The sequence below is a fragment of the Sturnira hondurensis genome, unplaced genomic scaffold (assembly GCF_014824575.4).
Source record: "Sturnira hondurensis isolate 20B ecotype Veracruz unplaced genomic scaffold, ASM1482457v3 Scaffold0002840, whole genome shotgun sequence".
NCBI classification, from domain to species: domain Eukaryota; kingdom Metazoa; phylum Chordata; class Mammalia; order Chiroptera; family Phyllostomidae; genus Sturnira; species Sturnira hondurensis.
The window spans coordinates 9,950,016-9,968,174 of record NW_028075471.1 but is presented as its reverse complement, the minus strand read 5'-3'; the positions used below and the strand labels follow the sequence as shown (position 1 = coordinate 9,968,174).

The following is an 18,159-nucleotide window of genomic DNA, read 5'->3' as shown; positions in this document are numbered from 1 at the left end:
TATTCAATAGTATAAATCTTTCATATTGTGAAACACCAAGAGATCATATTATTCAGAAATTCCTGAAGAGTGTTAATGGAGTTTGGAGTTATACTGGGTCTGAGTGTTAGCAATCAGAACCAGCCATGCTATCCCAGATGCATGTCAGGATATCAATTAATTGAAAAAAAAAGGGAGATGATCTTTAATTATTTAACACTGTCCTTAGTCATTATTTTGTCTAACTACATAGTTAAAGCTGTTTATTTGATCATTTTACGTTCCATATATTTTGTAGCAAATCTGACATTATAGTGATGCTCAACAGTAAGATCATGAAATCCTCAAAATCAAGCTTTTCTGTATGCTTGTCAAATTCAGAAAAAAGGTCTTTCTATTTGGGGTTGGCTACTTGTCTCTGTAAGAATAAAGAGAAAGTACAAACCTAATCTATTGTGCCACCTGGGTTTTATAAATAATTAGCTATAATAAACTTGTTATTAACTAATGTAACATGTCAAGTTGCTACCAGTGCTACTAGACAAGCACCGTGTTAAATCTTTTTGTGGGCTATTTCATTGAACCTTTGCAGTAGCCATATTGAATATGTACTATCATTATCCCTATTCTACAGGTGCAGTATCAGATACTCAGCAAGATTTAAGCCACCAGCTAGGCAGCTACTGGTTTGGAGCCAGACATAGCCTTGGCTACCTAACCCACTTTTAACTGTTGAGTCATCCCACCTCTCTGCATACACAAATAGTGTTACAGTTTCAGATTTTCAAAACATAATCTCTTTGGGATTATGCAGAATGTATTCCACTAAACAATTAGATTATTCAGAAATATGGAATAAAATATGCTAAAGAAAAATATGTGCTTCGGAAGATTGTTGAGCATTTAGTTTGAACATAAATCAAATCCAAGTACATAGTTCTCATAAGTGAATTGAAGGAAAACATATAAATAGTACATAAATGGAGAGGCTTTTTAGTTTTCAACCACAGCTTGTGAGATATCTTCCAAATTGAAAATGTTAAGGTCACTTGATTCACTGTTATACTGAGCTATGTTTGCATTTAGCTCAATCCCAAATGCTCACCCATGTGCTAGCTGCAAAGAACGCTTCACGGGAAGGACTGAGGCATGTTAGGAATGATGATACACTCCTCTACAGTCATTGCCCATTATTGCTTCTGTACGCTCATTCTCCTCAAGAGATTACATCTACCAGTGAAAGCCAAAAGAGGACTCCCAATCCCTCCAAGAGAGCTGAATGCTATGTCTCTTAAAACTGGCACATTCTAATGGAATTCATTGGCTCCTTCCCACCCCCACCTTACTTCAAATATTTTGATTCTTCAGTCTTTCTCTTCTCTGGAAATGGGACTACCACCCATTTTTCCCCCAAAGTCAAACTGAAATATCATAATTTTCTGCTCCTGTCCTTTAACCTCACAGCCAATCAATGATCAAATTCTGTTCATTCCACCTTCCAAATGTTTCTCATATTCACCACCCTAGTCCAAACCATCATATTAGCTTACCTTTGGAGTGCGTCCCCACAGTTACTCCATTCTTTCATGTCTCACCCCCACCCTTACCCCAATCTGATCTGCAGTTGGTATAATTTATTCTTCCTGGATTTAGAAACCATTGTGGCTTCGTTCTGCCCTCAGGTTATGCCTCTGTGACTTTTGGCTTCTCTCCGCCTCCCCAACCTCATCACATACTGTTTCTTACTTTTTTCCCCTTCCTCAGCAATGACTTACCGGCTCTCATAGGTCTCTGACATGCTTTATGGCATTGCACCTGCCATTTCCACACTGTGGAATGCTATCATCCTCACCCCACTACCTTGACTTGTAACTCTTGCTCATTCTTTAGATCTCAGTTATGCCTTAATTTTCCAGGAGCCCTTCTTTGACCACTCACACCAAGATAGTACCTCTGTTTTATTCTTTTATGCATATTTAGTATTTCATCATCCTTTTTCTAATTGCTTTTCAGCATATCTCTCTAGACTGCTGGATTGTTAGCTTTTTACTGTATTAAGCCCAGTGCTTAATTCACATATGACATAATTCACCTCATGACATATGGTAGGTGTTCAATAAATATTTGGTGAATGAATCAACATGGTGGGTCCTTGAGCTGGAGCTATAGGCTCTTTGGACCAGCCATTATGGTGTGGTGCCTGTTATTTTTTTTTAACCTCTGTGAAATTCCTAAATGGGTTTATAGCAGATTTTGGACAGTAGCTTTTTCTAGTTTACCATCAGGGTCAGAGAATTTCTGAAAATCAGAGCAGTGGTGGCAATAGCTTTCTCCAGATCTGAGCCCTTCCCGACAGCTGTGGGAGAAGACATACACAATGATATAGCCTAAAATTAGAAGTAATCTTTCCCCAGACATGGGATTATATCCTCCGTGGGAACTGAGGGGAACAGGGTTAGAAAGTATGTGTCAACCTGGCCCTGTTCTTGAGCCATTTGTCCCCTACTGAGAGTGGGACATGGGAGAGTTTGATCCTGGACCTTTAAACAATGGGAATAATTTTTTTTCAGGATTAATAAAATTGGTAGAATTAGGATAAGATTTACCACCTGCTTTCCATGTGACCTTGGAAAAAAAACTCATCTCTCTACACTTGAGTTTTCTGATCTATAAAATATTTACGGAGCACATCCTGTGGGCTAAGCTCAGTCTCTGGCACTGAGGATACCTCATTGAACAAGATAGATTTCTACTCTTGGGGAGTTAATATTACTTGTCAGATAGATTATCACCTCAAGCCAGTGTGATAAAGCAGAATGATATACAGAACAAGCTCTTTGATGTTATGATAGATAAGCAATCTCTTTGACTCACTGCCTCAAACTCGGTGATCTCTCAGCTGGTTTTTCTGGTTTACATTTCTTGAAATGTCAGTACTAACTCATTTCTTTCCAGTGGGTAGCAACACCAAAAACTGCACAAGGTAGAATGAAGACCATTCTTAAGCTGCCTCCTTTCTGAGTCCCTAATACAGTCCCTATTATAGAATTTACATTACAGTTATTGGATGTTTAACTGGCTTTCTCCCAACTGGGATGCAAACTCCATGGGGCAGGGATCATACATTTATTTATCATTATATTCCCAGGATCAACACAGATACCAGGTGCTAATGCTGTTGCATAAATAAATAAATAAGAATAAAAAAGAAAAAGAAAAACCCCACGGCTTTCAGCTTATGTTATGTGCAATAATTATCCATTCAGAGGCTACTGATCAGTCAGAATAATCTGACTTTCGAGCAGTCACTGTGCTCTTGGTACTCTCTTAAGGAATTTAGCATATGGAGATTACACAACCAGCTGTGGACTCTGCTCTATATATCTTACAGTCTAGTGGAGATATTAATAATAACCAAGAGGAACTATGTATACATACATGTTATATATTTTGATAATTATTCCTCCATAGACATATGTAATATTCATGTTTGTGACTTGTTGTGTATGAGGCAAAGAAGGTCCAGAAACAGAAAAAAAAAAAACCAAAATTACAGAGTGGGTCTAGGAGGAAAGCTATTTAGATTGCTGTCTTGGAGTTCTTTCTAAGTTATTAGCATTTTAACTAAGACCCATAGGATGAGAAGAAGCCTGTTTGGTGACAATGTGGGGTTGCACTGGGGTTAAGGTTGTGCAGCGCATCCCAGGCTCAGAAAGCAGTAAGTGGAAAGGCTTAGATCATGGATCTCAGATCAGTTGGATTAGTTGAGATGAGATAGTTGTGGCTTGAGTCTAGAAACTGGAAGGTGTTTGATTGGGAAATGTAGGCAGGGTTAGAAGATGCTGCTCATAGACCGTGGAAGAAAACCAAGATTTTTTTTCAAGTCTAGAGAAAAAACATTGGAAAGTTTTAACTATCTATTGTTTTCAGTTAAAGTTGAAAGGAAAGAACAAGAGTTAAAAGAAATTGATGAAGGAGGAAGTATGTGGGCTTTCTCAGTTTTCACTGTATCTTTGAGCAGTAAGTAAAACTCAAGTAAAAACTCGAGCTAAATGGTGCTGTTACAATTTTTGTGTCTATAAGCATCTGCTGACAAACAAAACAGAACCCCAAGCATGGAAACATTGAACAGATTGACAGTGATCAGAGTGGAGGGGGAGGTAAATAGTCCTGGAGAGAAGAAAGGACTAGTTAAAAAGCATGTATGAATGACCCACAGACATGGACAACAGTGTGGGAATTGACTGTGGGAGTTGGGGGTGGAATGGGCAGAGGAGGGCAAAGGGGGAAAAACTGGGGCAACTGTAATAGAATATCAATAAAAAATCTTTAAAAAATCTGCCCAGTATTCCAGTCAATGTGTTGGCATCTTTCCTGCCATTGAGGAAATAGCTCTCTCCATTCCCCCAGGCCATTTTCCCATACCATTTAGCCTGAAGCTTGAATCATTCAGACTTCTTGAGGTTGCAAATGGATTACCCTTCTCTTTGATCCTCACTCAGAAGTTCCTACTTCTTTGCTCTAAGCTAAAGTAAGTTGAGGACATGTGTGTATGCAGCAACCTGGTTTGGATAGAAAGTTGGACCTGCAATGTACTGTGCATTTACTAAGTATAATGTACTTTAATAATTTGTATAGTACCTTTAATTTTCATAATAGCCATAGGGATTATTATACCATTTAACATAGTGGTTTATAATATGAATGTACCATAGTTTGTTTAACCATTCACCTTTGAGGGACATTCGAATGTGTTATAATTTTGGCTATTACAAATCAAGCTTGCAGGAACAAGTTACTATACAGAACGTAGTTTTTGTTTTCTTTGGAATAAATACCCAAGAGTATAATTACTGGGTCATATGATAAGCCCAGTTTTTCTTTAAGAAGCTACAAGCTGTTTTTTACAGTGGATGTACCATTTTACAGTCCCATCAACTATGTGTAAGAGATCCAGTTTTTTCTCCATCCTTTTCAGCCTTTGTACTGTCACTGTTTATTAGTCATTCTGTTGGTGTGTCATAGTGTTTCAGTGTGATTTTAATTTGTATATCCTACTGGCTAATGATGCTGGATAGTTTTTCATGTGCTTAGTTGCCATCTGTACATCTTCCTTGGTGAAACGCCTGCTCAGTTCTGTTCATGGATTTTGCCAGTTTTATAACTGAATTTAAAACAATTTCTGAGGCTTGAGAGTTGTGTATCTATTAATAAGATTCAAGTCTTTTATAGGATTTATGATTTGCAAATGTTGTCTCCAGTCTGTAAATTGCCTTTTTATTTTTCTCAATGGGCTCTTCTGTGGAAGAAATGTTTTCAATTTTTATAAAGTCCAACTTACCAATTTATTCTCTTATGAAAAATTTGTCCCATGCATAATAGTTTTATAACTTAATGTTCTACATTTTAATCCATGATCCATTTGAGTTAATTTCTGTATAATGTGTCGTGTTGGGAACTGTTCTGCCTAGTTTCAGGAATTACAACCATTTAAGGCTGAATGTGCAACCTCCGGAATGCAAGCCATTGAGGAGACAAGGCTTGTCTCTGGCAGCAGATGCTGCCCCTGCTTCATCTCCATGCCCCCAAAGTATGGTCAGATGGTTAGAGACTAGTGAGACCCCTCAGAGAAGGGGCAACCTAGGCCAGACATGATCACTTGGGAGGCCATCATGGCAGGACTTGGGGAGCTGCGACAAGGAGGGAGTGATAGGCCCTCATGCCTCCCCTGACTACTATAATATAGCCCAGTCCCCATGTCCTCTGGAAGAAGTGCTTCCTGGCTCTAATGCACTTAAGCCTGAATACCTGTGATGGAAAAACGGTGCAACTTTTCATCAGCTCATGCAGGGCCCGGGTAATCTGGCAAGATAAAGAATTCTTAACAAACCTGTGAGATCTGCTCTGCTAAGAATGCTTTTAGTTAAAAGTTTCTATTTTCCCATAGTTTTATACCTTTTTGGTTGATAGACCTTGATTTAAGGACAAGCTCTAATGTTTTTTTGTATACTCTCTGCTGTTTACTGTCTATCCGTGATTCATAAGCTTGTACCTGAATGCCTGTGCAAAAATCCCAAAAAAGCCTGACTAGGCAAGGGTCGGAGCACTTTCTCTCTTCTGGTGAGAGAGTTGCCCGGATGTGCCAAGCCACTCTCCCCTTGAGAGAGTAGCAAGGCCATTCTGAGGCTCCCTCCCGCCCTTGAGGGAGTAGCCTTGCCGGCCCTTTTTCTCCACAGGACTTGGTAGTCCATGTGAATTTGTTTCATGTCTCATCCATGGTGCTGCAGGCACTGCTTGTCAGTGCACACGTCAGTGTCGGAGTTAGGTAGAGGTTCGTTTTTTTTTACCTGTCGATGACCACACCAACTGTTGAAAACTCTGTCCTTTCTTCACTGAATTGCTTTTGCCTCTTTATAAAAAATCAGTTCAGCATACTCGTGTTGGTCAATTTCTGGGTCCCTTCTTCTGTTTCATTGACCTATGTGTCTTACCCTTTGTCACAGTGTTCTGATTCTTGTAGCCATATAGTAAGTCTTAATATTAGAAAGAGTGATTCCTGACACTTTATTTTTGTTTTTTTCTTAAAATGATTTTGGCTATTCTAGGGCCTTTCTCTTTTTATATAAATTTTAGGATAAGCTTGACTCTTTAAAAAAACCTTAAATTTTTATAGAAATTACGTTAAACCTAGGAAGCAATATAGGGAAAATTGATGTCTTTACTGCATAGATTCTCCCAGTCCATAAACCTAGTTTCTTTCTCCAGCATTATAGAATTTTATCAGTGATGAAGGGAGATGATCCTACTGAGGACACAATGCTAGTAAGTGACAGAACCTGAATTTGGATCCATGTTGAAAACATAAGATACAGTGATATTTTTTTGCCTGTCTTTTTTTTTCTGTAGCTCATACTAGGTGCTTCACAAATGAATATCCTACTCCTTGATTTCTTTCTTGGTTTCTGATGCTCAGTCTCACCATGACCTGTGGTTTATGTCTTATGTTTCCTGCTTCCACCTGTGTACCCAGTGGCTGCTCCTCCATCTAGCCTAAAAGCTCAGCTTTAGAAAATCCCCTGCTTTTATAATTCTATTTTTATCTCTTTCTCCTCCCATAACTTTACCTCTGCCATACCTGGAAACTTAAATTAAAAATGAGATTTTCCTAAATTACTCAAGATTTTCCTGCTCATTAACATACAGGGAGATGGGCATGTTCCTTTTAGCTCATGTTTGCCTTTCCTGGAGTGTGTGTATTTGAAGTGGTGGGGTGCTATATGGTGGTAACTATGAATTTAAATGGCTAACATTAATCTCTGTTTATAAATAGCACTGTCTTTAAAAAGCAAATTACTTAGAGGAAATATCTTAATTCCTCAGGAGGTAAATACTGCCTCTATAATTTTGACTAGTTGACTTCTTAATGACCAAGAATAATTAGAAAGAGAGCTTAGTATAAAAATTGCTTTACTGGGTCTGAAACTTCTCACAGAGGACAGTAGTCTCTGATCCTGCTGGCTGTGTCCTTCTGGAGAGGAAGGGGTAAATTTCCAAGCTACAAGTGTGCTTTCAAATAATGACAGATGCCTTCCTTCTTACTATGGACCAGGTGCTTTACAAACACAATCTTATTTAATGCTTAGTAAAACCCAGGGAGTTAGGCACTGTTTGTACCTCAATTTTGCACATTGAAAATTGACACATGGAGAGATTAAGAGTTTTAAGACCATTTTGCTCAGAAGTGACAGAGAAAAGATTTGAATGTCTATCTAACTTCAAAGCTCATGGAGAGATCTGCCACTTTGGAATATCCCCTTGGAAGGGTATCCCTACAAAGGCTGTGGAGTCCAGACATTTTCCAACCCTTGGTTGAAGTACAGGTCTGATTGCTCTATAGATGGGGAATCCATAAGAATAGCCAGCTTTCTTCCATCTCCTCCATTCCTTTAAGCATAACATGTGTTTTCCACCGACTATAAAATAGCATATGCTGCTTGAGTTCTGGCCAAAATGGAGGCATAGGTAGAAACTCTAAGCACTCCAACATCTAAATCACAGGGGTGCCAGAAGGAGAAGAGAAAGAGCAATAAATTTATAACTTATTTCAACAAATAACGAAGGAGAACTTCCCCAATCTGGCAAAGGAAATAGACTTCCAGGAAGCCCAGAGGATCCCAAAGAAATTGGACCCAAGGAGGACATACTAAGGCACATCACAATTACATTATCCACAATTAAAGATAAGGAGAGAATATTAAAAGCAGCAAGAGAAAAGGAGAGAGTTACCTCCAAAGGAGTTCCCATAAGACTATCAGCTGATTTCTCAAAAGAAACCTTCCAGGCAAGAAGGGGCTGGAAAGAAGTATTCCAAGTCATGAAAGGCAAGGACCTACATCCAAGATTACTCTGTCCAGCAAAGCTATCATTTAGATTGAAAGGGCAGATAAAGTGCTTCCCAGCTAAGGTCAAGTTAAAGGAGTTCATCAACACCATGCCCTTATTATATGGAATGTTAAAAGGACTTACCTAAGGAAAAAAAAACATGATAAAAATATGAACAGTAAAATAACAAAAAAATCACAACCATCAACAGCTGAACCTAAAAAACAAAAACAAGAACAAACTAAGCAAACAGCTAGAACAGAAACAGAATCACAGAAATGAAGATCACATGGAGGGTTATCAGCAGGGAGAAGGTGAGGGGGGAATAGGGGAAAAAGTACAGGGAATAAGAAGCATAATAGGTAGGCCCACAATAGACAGGGGGGAGGTTAAGAATAGTATTGGAAATAGAGGAGCCAAAGAACTTATATGTATGACCTATGGACATGAACTAAGTTGGGGGGAAAGATGGTGGGAGGGGGTGTACAAGGTGGAGAGGATTAAGGGGGAGAAAAAATGGGGAAACTGTAATAGCATAATCATAATACTTCTTTTTTAAAAAAGAAGTATTATTGGTAGGTACAAAATAGATGGGGGGGGTTTAAGAACAGCATAGGAAGTGGAAAAGATGAAGAACTTACATGTATGACCCATGGACATGAACTAAGGGGGCAAGGGGATTGCTGCAGGGAATGGTGGAACCGGGTGGAGGAGGCAATATGGGAAAAATTTGGACAACTGTAATAGCATGATCAGTAAAATATATTACAAAAATAAAAATTCAAAAAATAAAGAATTTAGTAGGAAGTGTTGATTACCAATCCCCATTGCCTTCATTGTGAGGATAGAGCAATGAGCAATATCAAGAGAATAATCTTTGATTTCCTTGAGCTTTGGTTCTGGCAGACAGTGTTATTGAATGATTATGGAGCTCATTCTCTTTGCCAGCCACTCATCCAGTGCATGTACACAAGTTAACTCATTTAAATCTTCTATCAGTCCTTTGAGGAGGTTTCAGCATCATGCCTACATTATAGATGGGAAAACTGAGGCACAGAGAGGTTTTGTAGCTTGCTGAAGGTCACATAGCCAGTCTGGCTCCTCACCATGATGCATATTGACCATGATGCATATTGCCTCTAGATTTTGTTTTTCAGGCATTGTATTCTTTTTTAAAAAAAATATCTTATTTATTTAATTTTAGAGAGAGGGGAAGGGAAGGAGTAAGAGAAAGAGAGAAACATCAATGCATGGTTGCCTCTCCCACACCCCCCACTGGGAATGTAGCCCATAAACCAGGCATTTGTCCTGACTGGGAATCAAAGCAGTAACCCTTTGCTTTGCATGTCTGTGCTCAACCCATTGAGCTATACCAGCCAGGGCTCCAACATTTTATTCTGTAGGACACTTTCCCAAACCCTGACATTGGGCTACATGTCCCTTCTTTATTCTTCTCTAAACAAACTTATCACAACCTCACATTAAAACATCATTTATCTGTATGAATTACCTTCTACAATGGTGCTGTCCAAAAATAATGTAATGTGATCCATGATAATAATTTAAACTTTTCTAGTGGCCACATCAAAAAAGTAAAAAAAAATTAAATTAACAAAAATATCATTTTAACATGTGATGAATACAGATGACTGAAATGTATTACTCTATTTTACCATCTCCTAAATTTGACATATATTGAATATTTTATACTTATAGCATGTTCCAGTTCAAACTAACCATGCTTTAAGTGTTTGATATCTACATGTGGCTAGTGGGTACCATATTGAACAGTGCAGTTCTAGATTGTGTTTCCTGGAACAATTAGTGCATCTCATTAACCTTTGCTCATTCCCAGGACCTGGCATGTTGTAGGACTCAGTATATATGTGCTAAACTGAGGCTTGAACCTCAGAACAATGCTCTGCCTCTTTCTCCTCACCTGCCCTGGAACATGGAGCCCTAAATATTAAACATTTGATAGATTAAATTTCTGGCAATTTACTGTAATAGAAACACAACTCTCAGTACAGCTAGCTGTCCGAATTGCCTCATTTTAGAACTTTTTGTATTATTCGTTATTTTTGGATATGAAGACCTATAGGAGAAAAGTCTGAGTTCACGTGTCACAATTGAATTAAACACATTTTAGGAAGATAAGCCATGATGACCCTGTGTTTTCTTAAGGCATGGGAATAAATGTGGCACAAATGTAGAATCTGGGACTAGTAACAATGAATGTGTTCGTGAGTGGGGTGGGGGGGCAGTGAAGGTGATAGAGTTACAATCCCCACCTTAGCCTTTCAGAGGGAGGAAGCATTAAAATGTCATGAATATTTATGTCATGGACATGATATTTTCATAAAAAATATCAAAAATATCTGAAATTCTGTAAATTATAAAACAGAAATTATGGATCTCATGTTGTGATAGTGTAAAATAATATTTTCATTAACATGAAGACTTATTAATATGAAAATAAAAGAGTCTTCTTTTGGTGGCATTGACTAGCCATCTAGTCAATTAAAATATTAATGAAAACATTAATATTTTTACTAAAAAATAATCACAATATAGTCATATCCATCTGTGCCTTTTTCTCTGTAAACATGTTAGGTCATATGTCTTGAAGTAAGATAATGATCTAAGTATATGAGTGTTTTTTTTCCTTATATTCTTATTGCCATAGCAATAGTGTTAAGTTAAAAGATGTTTTACCTATAAAAATGGAGTTATTTTTTAAAAATTATTTTATTGTTGTTCAATTACAGTTGTCTGCATTTCCCCCCCCCACCACCACCATTCCCTGCACCCCAGTCACACTCACCTTCCTCTCTTCCTTCCACCCTCCTCCTTGGTTTTGTCCATGTGTTCCTGAAAACCCTTCTCCCCACTGTTCCCTCCCCCCTCCCCCTGGTTACTGTCAGATTGTCCTAAATTTCAATGTCTCCGATTATATTTGTTTAATTTTTTCTTTTATTGATTATGTTCCACTTAAAGGTGAGATCATATGGTATTTGTCCCTCACCACCTGGCTTATTTCACTTAGCATAATGCTCTCCAGTTCCATCCATGCTGTCACAGAGGGAAGGAGCTCTTTTTTTCTCTCTACTGCATAGTATTCCTAAAAATACAATTCTGAGGACAAATATTTATACTTTAGGAGTTGGCCACACTGTTTTCCCTCAATCAGCAGAGGCAGTTGGGGGTTGATTGCATTGGAGTTTCACTGAACATTCACAAATTAGTTGTTAATTGTCTTCCTCTGGGCTTAGTGAGGGTGCCAGCAATGGAGAGATAGCTGGCCCCCAAATGAATCACACTGATTTAGGAATTGGGATCCACCATAACATGGCCTTTAATGGGTTAAGTTTGGGTGGGCTAATTCTTATCACTGGATCTCAGTTCCAAAATTTTAAAAAAGAACAGCATGAATGTTTGATGATTTATCCACAGTTTCCTTTTATCTTTGGCATTCTGTGATGTCTTGTTATTTTTACTCTTGGCATCCTGTCATAGTAGAGAAGAAACATACATTTTAGTTGCCTACACCTTACCTTTTATTGAAGCCAGTTGTTTGGATATTGAAATGCTGCCAACAAAATGAAAGAAACATAATAATTCTGGGAGTTTGGGTATTGATATTAGCATCTAAAGTAGGACAATACAATGGCTAAAAGATTAATTATGTTCAGTAAATATTCACTGAGCATTTTGGTGGAACAACCATTTATCTGTCTTTTAAAATTCTTTCTTCCCACGACACATTTAGGTCAAGTGCTTGACAATGGCTGGCCCGCATATCCTAGTCTTTTGGTATTTATGTGGAAAGTGACTAAATCCATCCCAATGGACAAGAGGTAGAAGAGAACTGATCACCTTTCAGATGAGCTCTTATACATTTTTTCCCATTTCCAGCTGATTAAGATAGAAATTATCAGAGATAATTTGGAAGTCAAATGTTGAAGCTATGAGACCCTTCAGCCTGTGTCCAGATATGGTTATATAGAGTAAAACTGACATGAGGCTGAAACCCTCACTCTGGACTGTCACATAAAAAAGGAAAAATCACTTCTGTAAAATGCTGAGGTTTGACGTTTATTTTTTTCTGGCAGTATAGCCTACCTACCTAAGAAACTAGGCATTGTACTGGGGAGTGGGGATGCATTAGTGAATGGTAGGGACAGATTCCTAAACTCTTGGGGGCTTAGAGTCTAGTGTAGGAGATAAATATTAAACATATAGCTTGATAAAGACTAATGACAGAGCACATACAGAAGACAGGGAAGGATGAACTCATTCTACATGTCAGGGCAATGGCATTTTCTTTGAGCCTAATGAATTGGAAGGTGAAAAAGGAGGAAGTGTCATGAGCAGAGGAAACAGAGTATGCTGAGACTCAGACATGGGAGAAGCTGTGGCATGAGTGAAGAGCCAAAGGAAATAGAGTGTGGGTGGAACCTGAAGAAGGAAAGAGCTAGTGGTGGAAGGTGAGGCTGCAGTCATAGGCCAGAGCCAAAACGTGGTTGAGCCTTAGAAAGAACTCAGGTTGTTACCCTAAGGGCACTGGGAAGGAAGGGAATGACATGATCAGATCTCCAATTTGGGATGTTATTTCACCTGATATATGAGAAAATTAGAAAGAGGCCAGATGGGAAGTGGGAGGATGACTCTTACTCCTTTAAAAAGACCATATCAATGTGTGCTTGATATATCAGCCCCGGATAGCTTGAGGGTTTTGAGAAAGCCAATAAGAACAATAGAACTTAGCCATATCTTAGTCATATATCCTTGGTTGTATTATATTCTTAAAGGGGACATTTAGGTTCAAGATCTGGTTTTGGCATCAGCTTGTCAAGAGATCATTTTTCTTATCAAAATAGGAAGTTGGACTTTATAATATACTGGACCTTTTATGGTCTTCCTAGGGAATTCCTCTTGATTTTCTAGAAATTCTGCAAAATTATTATCTCCTTCATAGGATATGAAGCTGGGTTGGGGCAGGTAATTGGCACCAAACCTGCAATATCTTGGATATGAAGTTGTTGACATGAACTCTTTGGAAATATACCTGAAAGATCAAATGAAACTCAGCAAAGGAGATCCAAGTGCCACTGACCTTTTGGGCATTTTCTTAGATGCTAAGCAGACATTGGGACTGTAGAAGGATTGAGATACCCTTCCAAGTGGAGAGCTTGCTCCTGGGTACTTTGCATACAGTCACACATACTCTGCTCTCCTGTTGTGTGTTGGCCCATCCTAAGCAACAGTCTCTTGCCTACTGTTACTATTGTCATTTACTCCAAAACAAGCATACAGTGGCACTTTTACAGGAGATTTACCCACTGTTGTTATACATAGACATTAAACTATTCATGTATTCAACAAACATCTGAGTGCCTACTGTGGACCAGGCACCTTACAATATACTGGGGATGGAGACATAACAGTGAGGCAAAATCAGATACAGACTTTGATCTCAGAGAGCTTATAATCAGAAAAAAAGATTGATATTAATCGATTAATCACCCAGTGACACTCATGGATTATTATAAGGGCAAGCAAGGAGGGTTCCATTGAGATTGGTGTCAGTCATGGGAGTCAGGGATACATCCCTGGTGAAGTGGTGGTTGATGATGAGCAGAAATTAAGCGTGTGAAAGGAAAAGGGATCCATGTTGTAGGCAGATGAAATAGCCTGTGCTACACTCAGTGGCAGGAAGGAGTGTGATGAAGAGGGAACTGAAAGGCCTGTGTGGCTGGACTGGAGAGTAGAGGGGCACGGAGGCTCCAGCTGAGAATGAAGAGGAGGCATGGAGACCAGACAATACAGGAACTTGTGGGCCACCACAGGGGATTTTCAGTCTATGTCAAAAGAATAGGAAATAATTTGTGAGTACTAAGTAAGAAAGTTAATAAAGTTACATTTTGGACAGTAACTGGACATTTTGGAAAAATCACTCCAGCTTCAATGTGCATAATGGTTTAGAGAGTGGGAGGTGGTCAGAATAAATGCAGCAAGACTGGTAGGGAGGCTATTTCACTTGTATTAGCGTAGAGCTTTGTGTGAAAACAGAGGATGTGCCAACTCAATCAAATTTGTCTGGGTCAGGGAAGACATGACCAATCATTATTTAGATCACTGTTATGTTGATGGATAGAAAGAAGTACATCTCAAGAGAAGCTAAGAATAATCATTGCTCAGGCTTCAAGTTGGCTCCAGGGACACGCCATCTTATTACTGCATTGTTGGTCACTGTTCCACCATGTGGCCATGTCACACTCTCATAGCTTGCTTCTTTGTTTTTTTTCCTCCTCCCTCTACCTCCTGATCAATTTCCTTAGCATTTTTCATTTAAACTTGGGAGGGAGAGTTTTATTTGCCTCACTGATTTATGGTTGTCCACAGTGATCAGGGTTTTAATGCCAGAATACACCATACATTGTCAGTTTGCCTATGCAATTGTCCACCTTGGATCAGGTGATGACCCTGAGGCAACCAAACTGGTCAAGATAAAAAGTAGAGCTGGTTATCTCAGCAGAGGGCTCTGGGTATTTTTCCCAGAATACAGATTTGTAAAAAACACTCCAGGACTCTGACATGGACAGGAAAACTGTGGGTGGTGTAAAAGAATTGCTGAATTAAAAAGAACTGAGTTTGCCTTTTGTATCAGCCATTTATTAGTTGCATTACCTACAGTAAGAGCTATAAAACTGCCAAATCTACTTTTTCATCTGTAAAATAATACTTTTTATGAGGCTGGGTGTTAATGTGTTTGAAACAGTCAGCACAGCATCTGATACATGAGGAGAAATCAGTACACAATAATCATAGAGAAGGTAATGTTAGAAATGACTATTGTCAAGTTCCTGGCAGGACACAGAATCGAACTTTGATGGCACCAGAGATATCTATGAAAGGTTTACTCAGTAGGCAGGGTGAGAAAACTAAACATAGGTGTTGAAGCACCTGGAGGCTAGCACCAGTGAAGGATTTACCACCCTTTGTCCTGGGGAGGCAAACAGAGGAGATTGTATAATGGAGCTGAGTGAGAGTTGGGTTCTTGGAGCAGAGGCCACTTGATAGAAGTCTGGGTTGAAGGGAGACAGCCATAGCTAGAAATCAGGCAAATTAGGAAGGGAGTGGGGGAGAAATACCCCATGTTCCAATCTCCAGCCTGTGTCTCCCATTGACTGAACCAATCAGGACACAAGTAGGACATCTGGGTGGTGCAATATGTAGAGATCAGCCTCCTGGGATATACAGAAGGGCAGAAAGTAGAATGAGGGGTGAACAAATGAGCAAGAAACAGCATGATTATGATGATGATGGAAGAAAAATACTGAGAATCAGGCTTATTGATAATCATTTTTTGTCAACATTAAATCAAAGCTGGCATTCTAAACAAGACAGTAGCATTTACAGACAGTTGGTGATAATACATAATTTTTTCTATACAAGAATCTCACAATATCATGAAACATTTAAGCTATCTATACACAGTGTTGAGCAATCTGGGGAAAAACCATTAAGGAATAATAATTCGTATTTTTAGACAGGGCGGCCAAGTGGGTAGAAGCTGAGTCCGCTTGCACTTGCACCCAACTTGGACACCTGGCTGATCTTCCGAAAAATACATTGAACATTCAACCGAATCCTAGCTGATATAAACTTTGGGAGCCAAGGAGTACAGAAGATGCTTCACAGTGGGTGGTAATGATATTTTATAGGTGGAAGGGGAAACATCCCATGTGTGGCACCTGCAGCCACAGAGAGCCTGGTCAGAGATTGCAGCTTTGCAGCTCCCTCCCCTTCAGGGCAGGCAACCCCCAGACCCAGGCTGGGAGTGACTTGGGTACCCAAAGTCAGGGAGATCCAGGCTACACACATGTGAGCAACACACCCATAGCATCAGCAAGTGCCAACCAGGAAAGTGCCAGAAAGAGGGATTCTATTTGTACCTGGATGGGCAGAGGAGGCTGGCCAGTGTGTGAGACTCTTGGGTTTTTGGTGAGGTGATGTGTACGGAAAGCCAGACTCAGTGCTGCAGTGGGAGTGCCCAGAGGGACAATTTAGAAGGTGGAGAGGGGGCTGAGGTGTGTTGGGCAGGGACTTCATGATTAGCTGCTCTGCTAGCAAGGGGAAAAGATTGAGGGCACAGTTTGCTCCCACTGAGTGAAACTGGGCAGAGAGATCACAAAGGTGCAAAATGAGTGGATTTCTCAGCCCCAGCCAGATGCAGCTGGTGGGGCAGAGGCTTTGCAGAGTCTGGGACTCTGTCTGCTGGGAGGGCAGTGGGCTGGGAACTGGAGGGGCAGGAGGTGAACACCTGAGATTACTTTCAGCCAGATAGAGACCCATTCCCTGACAATCTTAGAACCTCTGGGAAGGATAGGTCACACCCAGCCCCCATCTCTTGTAGGATGGAAAGCACCACCAATGGGGAAGATCTGCAAAACAGGCAGATCAGGCTCAAGAACCCTATGCAGAGTGTTTCCACAAGAGAAAGACAGAAAGAGGAGTGCCTAAAAGGCCCATTTGAAGTTCTTTCAGGGAGATAAAATACACTGGTTCCTAGGGCCTTATTTTACTGATGCCAGCAAAGCAGGACGATCAGAAATGAGGCAGCAAAGAGGAATCAGGACTTCACCCAGCCTCCACTGCACACAGAGCTTCCATCAATACCAAGTAGGCAAGAAGGGGTTGGAAAGTATTCAAAGTCATGAAAGGCAAGGACCTACATCCAAGATGACTCTATCCAGCAAAAGTATCATTTAGAATGGAAGGGCAGATAAAGTGCTTCCCAGATAAGGTCACCAAGGAGTTCATCATCACCAAGCCCTTGTTATGTGAAATGTTAAAGGGACTTATCTAAGAAATAGAAGATAAAAAACTATGAACAGTAAAGTGACAACAAACTCACAACTATCAACATCTGAACCTAAAAAAAACAAAAACAAAAATTAAATAAACTAGAACAGGAAGAGAATCAGAGAAATGGACATCACAGGGAGGGTTTTTAGTGGTGAGGGGAGGGGAAAATGGTGGTTAGAGGTACAGGGAATAAGAAGCATAATTGGTAGGCATAAGACAGATGGGGAGAGGTGAAGAAGGGTATAGGAAATAGAGAAGTCAAAGAACTTATATGTGCAACCCACAGACATGAACTAAGCAGGGGATGGGGGAAGGCTGTAGGATTAGGGGGTGTGGGGAGGGCAGAGGGAGAATAAAAGGAGAAATTGGGAAAACTGTAACAACACAATTAATAAAATATACTTTAAAAAGCCCAAAACACCAAGCAAGAAGAGCTGACTTAGACCAATTGGCCCCTCGCTTGAAACTGACAGCTAGTTCATCAGAAACTATACATTATTGGAAATAAGCTAGGACGGACGGAGATGGGTGGTGCAGGGGCGGGGAAACACACACACAATTTTCCCAGAAGACTAAACAGTGCCTCTCAAGGGAGACTCAGGGGTCCCATATTCCCAATTGCAGGAGAAGCTCCCTCTAGAGGCAGGTGAAGGTGATACAAGTGGTGCTGCCAGAAATTGGAGTACCCATCCTGGGACCTTGAGCTGATAAAAAAAAAAAAAAAAAAAAAAAAAAAAGCAGAGGTGGATACAAGAAGAGACGTCAGAAGGTAAACACCAAATAGCTGAGACAAATTTCACCTTGATCTTTTTCAGAATTTTCATTTTTTCTTCTGCTCACATAGCTTTTTAATATTTTTTTGGCTTCAATTGTATTCCAATTAATTCACTATTCTTTGTATTTTACTCTTTATTCTTTTTATTTAGA

At 39.7% G+C, this 18,159-nt stretch overlaps 1 protein-coding gene across 1 annotated transcript; it reads right to left on the bottom strand.

Moving 5' to 3' along the window:
- Positions 1-250: 250 nt before the first annotated feature.
- SNTN (sentan, cilia apical structure protein) lies at positions 251-13,696 on the bottom strand. Its single transcript, XM_037041304.1, is given in 7 exon segments — positions 251-397; positions 2,198-2,217; positions 2,220-2,273; positions 2,276-2,335; positions 11,916-11,950; positions 13,478-13,505; positions 13,508-13,696. Coding segments are annotated over 7 exon segments (492 nt in total). The 5' UTR covers positions 13,656-13,696.
- Between the last annotated feature and the right edge of the window lie 4,463 nt (positions 13,697-18,159).